The sequence below is a fragment of the Solanum verrucosum genome, unplaced genomic scaffold, assembly GCF_900185275.1.
Source record: "Solanum verrucosum unplaced genomic scaffold, falcon-dt-bn FXZP01000060.1, whole genome shotgun sequence".
NCBI classification, from domain to species: domain Eukaryota; kingdom Viridiplantae; phylum Streptophyta; class Magnoliopsida; order Solanales; family Solanaceae; genus Solanum; species Solanum verrucosum.
Genome location: NW_026020129.1, coordinates 7,271,622 through 7,281,630, shown reverse-complemented (window position 1 = coordinate 7,281,630; position 10,009 = coordinate 7,271,622). Strand labels below are relative to the sequence as shown.

Genomic DNA, 10,009 nt, shown 5'->3' with positions numbered 1-10,009 from the left:
ATCAAAGGGTATCTAAATTTAGTTAGTCATTTTGATGAGTGTTTTTAAAACGGTGAAACTAATAATTTGTGTCAAGTTCAAGGGGTTTTCAATTTTCTCTCAACTTTTAACCCATGCTTGTTGTATAAGAAATTACCTCATAATTTATACTTACATTAGTTATACGGATTTCTAAATTGTAATTTAAATATTATTTAATTTTATACATAAATAACTTAGAAGAGTTCGATTTTCTATATTAAAAATTAAATATTATTTAATTTTATACATTAGGAATAATTTACTTCCTAACTAACTACTAAATGTCGTATAACTTATGCAAAAAATAATTTATGAATAAATTGTCTTTTTATATTAAGTGAGTGGAGAATGGAGATCCTCCTTTCCCTCCGCTGATTATCAAAAACTTTATTGCCATTTGCAACTAGTAAATTAAACTAGCAGGATAGGTTAGTCCTCCAACCACAAAGTCCAAATAACTTTAGTGCCTTTGTTAATGGAAGATCACTTCTGTGTAATCAAATGTGTTTATTTGTTGGGACAGTCTAGAAAATGCCAAATAAATAAGTAAAGATCTCCACATTATCAGTTATCACATAACCAAAACTTCTTGGATTTTGCATACTTGTATATAGTGGATAACAAGTTCAAGTTTCCAGCAGCCCTGCTAGCAACTCTTTGCCTATCTAGTTGCTCCATCAGGAAGTTCAGACTCATGTAAAGGCTAAAAAAGGCGCTAAACCTTCCGTTCATGTAAATATATACTCATAATAAGCAAGGAATGAACAACAGACATGTTGTATCCATCACCACTCTCTTTTTCAAGCTTACCTTTCTGGAAAAAATGAGCAACAAATGCCTATTAAGTAAAGGCATGACACAAGCACTGAAGCACATCGACATTCTAGCAGTAAGCTTCAACAGATTAAGCCATGAGAAATTAGCTTGGTTTCAACTTTCATAGTCACTTCATTGAAGATTCAACACATCACAAAGAACTCGTTTCTTTCAAGGAATACACTACATTGTCCCTCGAATTGAAGATTCTTGAGTTCTTTTGTACCATCGGGTGGAGAAACTGATATATCCACACCAATGTGCTTCGTTGTCTTTGCAAGATCTGAAGGTGGTATCCGCCTATGCCCCTGATGTTGGTTGGTTCATGTCCTCACCTAATAAATATTGATTTCACAAAGATAGAAGTTCTGTACTGAAAATTCCGCCAAGAAAGCTTAAAAGTTACTACTACAACCAATCAGCAGGCAGAAGTGTCCCTGAACAACATAATCGAATACTAGGGAAGATTCTTTATCATTTTCAAAAGAAGCATGTAGAGGTGCTGCATTTCTTGTATCTCTCAAGAAATAGTAATTTGATTACCAAAGAGCAAATTTAAGCAACTAACATAATGAACTAGTTATAAAGGTTATGACCTTCTTTCTTAAAGATACTACCTACAGTTTTACCAGTTCAAAATACAACTTTTTGTTCACCAAGCACAATTTCGATAACACTTGTTCCTAGCAACTATATCTATAACAATTACTCAAATGTTTAGGTAAACCATAAATTTTGGGGAAACTGAACCCAATTACAATATCATCACAATCACATTGGGAAATGAGGAGCCGGTAAGCACAGCGAACAATCCGTCTTGAAATCAAAATATATACTATTACATGAGGAACGAGGAAAAAATCAGCAAAAGTAGTAAATTTAGCTACGAGACAAATGCTGTAAATCCTATTTGTTAGAAATCAACAGAATCACAAGAGGACACACACCTACCAATAAAGCTAAGTGAATAAGCAATCAAGTATATACCATAAATCTCATTAGTTAATAATGCATTGCCCAGGACACAGATCACAGTGCCTAATGAAGTCTACTGTTCAAAAAGAAGAATCAAGATACTACAGATGCTAAGTTATGAAAAAGAGACGGCATGGAAAAATTAACTGCAATTTGTCAGTACCACATCGATTCTAACAAGATATTCTTGCTTATCTAGTTAGTAGTTGCTCCATTAGTGAGTTCAAAGTCATGCATGGACTAAAAGAGGCACTAAATGTAAATATGTAATACACAAGACATGAACAATAGACATGTCCTATCCACTCCTCGCCTTTTCAAGCCAAATATGTTTACCTTTTTGACAAAGATGAACAAATTATTATCTATCAACAAGTTACAACATGACACCAGCACAGAAGCACATCTACACTATAGCAGTTAGCTTCATCAGATTAAGCCTGGAGAAAGTAATTGGTTTCATGCGCACAATCTTGAGTTCTTTTGATACCATAGGGCGTAGAAACTGACTTGCCCACCACCATGTGCTTAGTTGTAATCGCAGGATCTGAGGTGGTTGGCTAAGTCACAATGTTGGCGGGCTCATATAGGGGCATAATAAATAGTGATTTCTCTAGAGAAGATGTTCAATACCTACAAAAACTCCTGAGGAATTGCTAGTACAACCAATCAGAAGGAGACGTTCCCCAGGAACATAATCACTTGGGAACAAACTGTAAAAATCCATCTCTTGTATTGAAGATAGCAATTTAAGCAACAAAGTAATGAACTATTTTGTTTGTTTTTCTATTAAGGAAAGTAATGAACTAGTTATCAGAATTATGAACTTCTATCCTAAGGAAACTACAGTTCAATAAAAGTTTTACCAGCTCATTTAAGAAACTACAACATTTCATTAACAGTAACATGACTAGTGAAACACCAAGTACAATGTCAACCATACTTCTTCCTAGCAATTGTACCCAAAAGACTTGGTAATCTATTATTGTGATTACTCAAGGTTGGTGGTAAAAGAAAAAGTTCTGTGGAAAGTAAACCCAATTGCAGTATCATCCTCACGTGGGAGATGAGGAAGGATAGGAACCTATCAACACAGCTAATAACCCTTCTTGAAGCTAAAAAAACATCACAATAACACGATGAACGACGAAAATATTAGCAAAGCTAAGTAAATTGGCTATGAGACCTATGCTGTAAATCCAATTCATAGAAATCGTCAGAATCACAAGATCCACGAACCACTTATCAGTAAAGCGAAGTGAATTAGAAATCGAGTCTACACCATAAGTCCCATTAGTTAGAAACGCATTTCCCAAGATGCAGATCACGCTGCCAAATGAAGTCTTCTGCTCAAAAAGAACAATCAAGAAAACACAGATGCTAAATATTGAAAAAGAGACAAGACATGAAAATATTTACTGCAATTTGTCAGTACCACATCAATTCTAATTAATCCACATCCCACAACTTGGGCATGTCTGCATCCTCTTGATCATACAGCCACATCAAGAAAAACAATAATTCTCATGAAATATATCAGTGCAAGCTTATACCGTACTATTTGATCAACAAATATACTTCTACATAAGCACAACAAGAGTCAACAGATTGCTGACAACATAGCTTGCATTCTAGGCAAGGAAATTCAAGAAAAAAAATCAACCATATATGAAATAATAATAATAATAATAATACAGCGGTAGTGGGTTTTCTTTCTATTCAACTTGTGATTACCAAGCTAAACTATATCCTTGAAAGGAGAGCACGGTCTAATCTCTGGGAATCAAAAATCCTAAAGTTTAGTAAAAATTAACAATATAGTTCAAGAGATCTCAATCCAAATAAGAAAGTTAATGCATTTACAACAATTGCTGAGTTGCCACCTCTGCTCTTCTCCTTGTTTCTCTTTTCCAAAAGCTCATTCTGAGTATGCCTCCATAATCTATATAAGAACCTTATTCCTGAAAATAAAAACCATAATTTCATCTAAGCATCAGCCAATTGAAACACCATATAATCCAAACAAACATCATTAAAGAACAAATATTTCCCTCACATTGATTAAACCAATCGTTTCAATCAATTAACTCTACGTCAATTGCAAACTAATCAGGTAGATCATATAAATTCTCTAAACTCAGGTCCATCTAACTTTCAGATTATAGACTGTCTTCTTCTCCTTTTTTTATGATGTGGTGTCTGGGCCAGCTTTAGCTAGCCTTGACTAGTCCTGCCACCTCCCACCAGCAACACTAACGCTAGTACAGATGGGAAGAATTGCCTTGAGCTTTTGTCTCTAACCTGAGATCTCATGATTCTCAACCACTTCATTGACCACACCTTGGGCACTTCTCTAAATCATGGAGAATTTTAAGTGCACACACCATATAATGTGATTCATCTATATACAAGTTCCATTTATGTGCTTAATTAAAAACACTAAAAACAATGAGAAACTAGAAACTCAGATTAAAAACAACAACAACTACGCCTCAGTCCCAAACAAGTCGGAATGAATCCTCACTTCTCCTCCAATTAAACTCAACTCGTGATGATTATCAGAAATAAATAATTAATAAATCACTGTAAAGGAAAAGAGAAAGGCAGATACCTACGTCTGTTTAGAGTAAGAAGAAGAGGAAGGAACACGCTTGTTCCTAAACATCATATAAGCAAGAGGCAATACAACACCGATCATCATTACAGCTGCTCCCATCATGTACCTCATTGGGCTCGGCGCTGCCACTTCTATCACTGTCATCTGCACAAAATTCAATCACAGAAACAATCAATCATCAACACATTTCAAAATCATAGCTTCAAATTGTTCCATACATTTACTAATCGGATCAAAACACAGAATTGAGAAAGCAGAATCGGAAAAAATGTACTTACGGGCATTGTTGATTGGGGTTTATGCAGCAAAAATACGATCAGATCGAACTTCTGTAGAGGTTCTAGACTACTGAAGATTTGATCTGGAGAAAATTTTGCCCTTTTATCTCTTTTTGCGTTAATTACACTTCTTGCCCCTATGTTTTGTCATAATGAGAGTTTTAAACCTATATGATTTTCAAGTATCAAGTTGGTCTCCTAACTTTTAAAATTTTTAAGATCCATCCAGATTTTAAATGATAATTTGAATTGTATTTTTCAGATAGACATCGATATTATTTAGTTATAAATTTAAAAATAAGGTATTAAAAGTTGACGTTGAGAGCACAATATTTGGAAATTTGAGAGTGATATGAAAGTTCAATTTTTATTTTATTTTGATTTTTGTTTTTTCACTTGGTGTTTACTATCAGCATTGAAGTTTAATTAATTTGAATTTGTGTCGCGTAGGGTCTCATTCTGGGAAAGCACTCTATATCAATGATTTTTCATACATAGAGGCTAGAGTTTGAACCCCAGATCTAATTATGGAAGAAATAACTCTCTCCATTACACCTAAGGTTGTTCAAAATGAATTGAACTCAATAATTTGAACCAAAACAAGTTTTTGTATTATTGATAATGGTTATTGATTTAGCAATTTCGGTAAACAGTTTTAATTTATTTATATTGAGTTATCGATTTCTCATGGTTTGAGGTTTTTTTTTAATAGATTAATCGATAGTAAATTAAAAAACTATATTTATATCATTCGGTATATAAAGTCAGGATTTAGTTTTATAATTTCATTTCTAATTGTCTCAAACTTTCGGTTATTCTACAAGGCGTTAGTGTATGCTTTTGAGAAAGATGCAATCTTCAACATGTGCATGATTCATTTGGTTTATCATCTTGTTTTTAAGTGATCTTTAATAATTCTTTTGTAGGTGAAATCTTAACGATTAAATCGATAACTGAACTGATAACGTCAATAAATCAATAATCAATAAACTGATATCTTAATAACTCTATATTGGTTTAGTATAATAAAAACCGACAACCAATAAGCGAATGGGTCGATACACAACCTAACTGCACCACATCCATTGGCGGTGAAAGTTCCAAAAAGACTACGTTTGTTAGGGGTATACTTCTCTTTTTCACCCCCAATTCATTTTCTTTTCATTTTCATCCCAATATTTTATTTCCCTCTTAAAGCAGAATTTGAAATCCTTCAGTTCTGCAACAAACTATCAAGCTCTCTTCTTCCCTTCCTCCCACCTCCAATTCGCCCGTAGCACAGAAATGGAAGTACCAGAAGGGACACTGCTACACTTAATTATGGAGAAAGGTCCTCTTTCGGGTCAAAATCTGGTGTATAAACCCGGTTCAAAGATCCAGATTGGTCGGGGTGTCCGTGGCAACACACTTCCTATCAAAGACGAAGGCATCTCTTCTAAACACCTCCGTATTCAGTTTGAATCCGGGTTCTGGGTTATCAATGACCTCGGATCATCTAACGGTACGTTTCTCAACACTATTGCAATTGACCCATCTCGACCCACTAAACTTACCGACGGCGATATTATAAAAATTGGCGAAGAAACGTCCATTAAGGTCAAAATTGAAGCAATGGAAGTTCATCCGGTGGATGAAATCGAGGCTAAGGGTAAAAATACCCGACGGAACACGAGGCGTGTTAAGGGATTGGGGGTGATTGATGAAAATCGCGAATTAGGGCTTGGAAATGGGGGAATAGGAAATGTGGGTGTGGGTTCCAAAAGAGCGACGAGGAGTTCTAAGAATGTGAAAAATGAAGCTGGAAATGTAGAGGAAGTTGAGAACTTTACTGCAATTGAAGCTGAGAACGAGAGGAAAGGGAAACCGAGGAGGACTCGGGGTTCTAGGAAAGTGGAGAGTGTGAAAACTGGGGTTGATAGTGTGAAGGAAGCTGAGAATATTGATTTAGTTGATGTTGAAAGGGAGACTAAATGGTGTGCGGGGAGGCCTAGGGGTTCTAAGAAAGCTGACAGTGTTAAAGACGGGGATGATGCTGTGGAGGAAACTGAAAGTCTTGCTGTAGTTGAAGCAGAGCTACAGAGGAAACCTAGTCCGAGGAGGACTAGGGGTTATAGGAAAATGGGGAATGATGCTGAGGAAACTGACAGTCTTGCTATAGCTGGTGGAGATAGAGAGAGGAAACCGAGTCCTAGGAGGACTAGGGGTTCTAAGAAAGCACAGAATGTTAAATGGATGGATAGTGTGGAGGAAGCTACGAATTCTGTAGCAATTGATGTAGATAAAGAGAAGAAAGTGTGTTCAAGGAGGACTAGGGGTTCAAGGAAGGAGGAAGACGTGGAAAATCTCCATCAAAAAGCAAATGTAGACATGGAATTGAAGCAACTTGGGAAGGGGAAGGGAAGCACTGCAAGAATAGTGCACTCGGAGGAAGATGAGGTGATGGAGAAGTTGGAAAGAGACCAAAAAGATTGTGAAGAAGCTGTTGAGAGCAATGCCAATGTGGGAGTAGAAAGAAATATGCCCGAGGTGGTTGAAGCAGAACTTCGAAGGGATGGTTGCGAGGGGTTAGGTAGTAATGTTGCCGCAAACATGAGTGAAGTCCAAATGGAGGAGGAGGTGGATTTAGAGAAAATGACACTTGGAGAGTGGTTGGATTATTTGGAGATTTATTTGCCAAAACAAATAATTGATGCGACTAAGGAGATGATTTTAGGTATGAAACAGAAAACAGAGAAATATCAGGAGTTCATGTTGCAGCAGAAGAATGCAAAGGATTGTAATGGAATATCGAAGGGTTAGACTGACTCAGTATGAGGTTACATTCTTAGGTAGTTTTCTTTTGCATTGCTTTTTGTATCAGGGTTACTCATTTTTTAGACATACTTGAGCTTCTTATTTGAATAAATGCTACTCTATTGTATCTGTGTACAGTGGGCCCTTGTTTACATACGACAACTGAAAGATTCTCATTTAGTTGAAATAATCTAAGATGTTGATAACAGAACACTTATTCTGTAATGTTAGATTGTCAGTGATGAATCTGATTCATATATATGCCCAATGTCCAGAGATTTAGTCCGATGCTCAATGACTTCTCAAGTCTAAAGCAAGGATACTTATCACTGGAGTTATATTAATACAGTTTGGTAGACCACAAAAGTTCAAAACAATGTCTTGTGGGGAACCAAAAGTGGGATACTGACCTGTTATTTCCAATTCTAATATAATACAGAATAGACAGGCATTAGCATTTGCAGTTAGTAACTGCATATTAGTTGTAACATTCAGACTAGATGGTGGAAGTGGAAGTGTGGAACATGTTTTACTACTATACAATAAGCTTAAGTATATTATATGGTCAAGACTTTAGCAGAAATTTCTAGATAAGAGCTTTAGAAGGATACATTGAGATTGTTGTTTGCTGCATTTATGTATGCCTGTCATTTAGTTTATGTACCAGCCATTTATCATATAGTTTGTTCTCTGGAACTGTAGGCTTTTATTGCTATGTCAAGAAAAATTGGGTTGTTGACTCAAACAACTGATAAAGGGGGCATCCTCTGAAGATAAAATTCCCTAGTTATGGGTTGTTGCATTAGCACCTGCAGTAACTGCATAAGTATTAGTTTTTACTTTCAGGACTAGATTGCGGAATAGGTTTTACTTCCATACTGTAAGCTTAAGTAAAATATTATATGGTCAAGAATTATGGCGGGGAGTTTCTAATGATAGGCTGTAGAAGGATACATCAATCAAGATTGGTAAGATCGCGCAAGCTGGCTGGACACCACCATTAGTCAAAAAATGAAAAAAGAAAAGATACATCAGGTTTTCTGTTTGCTACATCTTTTAATGCATGAAAGATACCGTGACAGATTATTTTACATGGAGGGTTGCCCCATTAGCTCTTATGGTGGGTTGTATGGAAAGAGAGAAATAGGAGAGCTTTTGAAGGAATCGAAAATGAGTTTGCACATTTAAGAAATAACCTTTTTTCTTTGATTGCTTTTTGGTAAATTCCTTCATGTATAGATTGGATGTCTTTTGTAGAGAATGAGTGAGAATCATGATTTGATGTAGATTCTCTACTTTTTGGTTTACCTCTTGTATATGGCTATACGGGAGATTTCATTCCCATTGTTAATAATATCATTTACCGAATAAAAAATGGATTATCTTATTAGCTACCACTAGTTAATATCTCTGTTTCTCCTTCTTTCTCTACTTCTCTTACATGCATTCCAGATTAGTATTACATGTTGTGAAGTTCTATTTTCTAGTACCCATACCATTTATATATCAGTTTGTTCCCTGAAACTGTAGGTTTTCTTTGCTATTTCCAGAAAAGAGGTCGTGTTGACACAAACAACTGAGATTGGTGGCATCCTCTGAGGATAAAGTACCCTTTTTAGACTAAGTATCTGAGATTCAGACTACAGTAGGCATCTGTTAACATATTCAGTTGGGGTTCGAGCTTCTTTTTGCTTTTTGTCTGGCTATTGATCCTTGTGGAAGTAGCATTCGCTGTTCGTACAGTTCTGTGGTTTATTAAAGAAAAAGTGCCACTATTAATTCTACAGGATAATATTCGCTCTAAATTAGGATGTTCCACATAATTATGATCAAGTGAAATCACTTTCCTCAATGAACGGATGTCATGCAGAAGAGGATCTCTTTAGGACAAAAAGTTTCCATTGGACGGAGCCTGAGATTCAACAACGTAAAGGTTAGAAGCTGATTTAACAGATGATATTCAATATCAAAGAGAAATTGGCAGCCGTGAGGAGCAAGCTCGTTATGCCTAAAGAATGAAGTTTGTCCTACAAAGTGAAGGGAGCAGAATGTTATATTTGTGCATGCTCTGGCAGATGAAAGTACACCTAGGCTAAGGCTTCTGATACTAATATTAGTTAGGCTGACCTTGATTTTAGTCTTTGTTGCATATTTCTCAACTTCGACATTGAGCTGCAGTTTGTAACATAACTATTAATGCTTGAGTGTTTTTAGTTGGGCATACCACTCGTTCTAAGAAGATTTATCTTCAGTGTTGATAATGCAGTTTCGAGTTTTATCAGCTTTCTTAAATAATTTCTACTGCTTTAGTTGGGCACAACTTTGCGCACACTTGTAAGATTAACCATATACATGTGAATGGAACATGACAAAAGCATATCACAGACGCCTATTGTTGTGGCGGAGTGGTAAGTACTCCTCTATCCTTAACCAAGAGGTCTCGGGTTTGAGTCCCCTTGGGTACAAAGTCGCCTTTGTTAGGGAGCGCTTTACCCCAATGTGGGATTTT

The 10,009-nt window shown here is 36.0% G+C and overlaps 2 protein-coding genes across 4 annotated transcripts; one reads left to right on the top strand and one right to left on the bottom strand.

The window, feature by feature from the left end:
* Positions 1–3,490: 3,490 nt before the first annotated feature.
* LOC125826652 (uncharacterized) lies at positions 3,491–4,860 on the bottom strand. 2 transcript variants are annotated; one of them, XM_049506012.1, is made up of 3 exons: positions 4,708–4,860; positions 4,424–4,573; positions 3,491–3,773 (listed from the first exon to the last, which is right to left on the bottom strand). In XM_049506012.1, exons 1-2 carry the CDS (start codon positions 4,711–4,713, stop codon positions 4,424–4,426), a joined length of 156 nt encoding a protein of 51 aa, XP_049361969.1. In that variant the 5' UTR covers positions 4,714–4,860; the 3' UTR covers positions 3,491–3,773. The 2 variants fall into 2 exon arrangements, with proteins under 2 accessions (XP_049361969.1, XP_049361967.1); XM_049506010.1 differs by having other exon boundaries at positions 4,428–4,573.
* Positions 4,861–5,905: 1,045 nt separating this feature from the next.
* LOC125826635 (FHA domain-containing protein At4g14490-like) lies at positions 5,906–9,577 on the top strand. 2 transcript variants are annotated; one of them, XM_049505989.1, is made up of 2 exons: positions 5,906–7,522; positions 9,051–9,577. In XM_049505989.1, the coding sequence occupies exon 1, from the start codon at positions 5,992–5,994 to the stop codon at positions 7,504–7,506; it is 1,515 nt and encodes a 504-aa protein (XP_049361946.1). In that variant the 5' UTR covers positions 5,906–5,991; the 3' UTR covers positions 7,507–7,522; positions 9,051–9,577. The 2 variants fall into 2 exon arrangements, with proteins under 2 accessions (XP_049361946.1, XP_049361945.1); XM_049505988.1 differs by having other exon boundaries at positions 5,906–7,535; positions 9,051–9,348.
* The last annotated feature ends 432 nt before the right edge of the window (positions 9,578–10,009 follow it).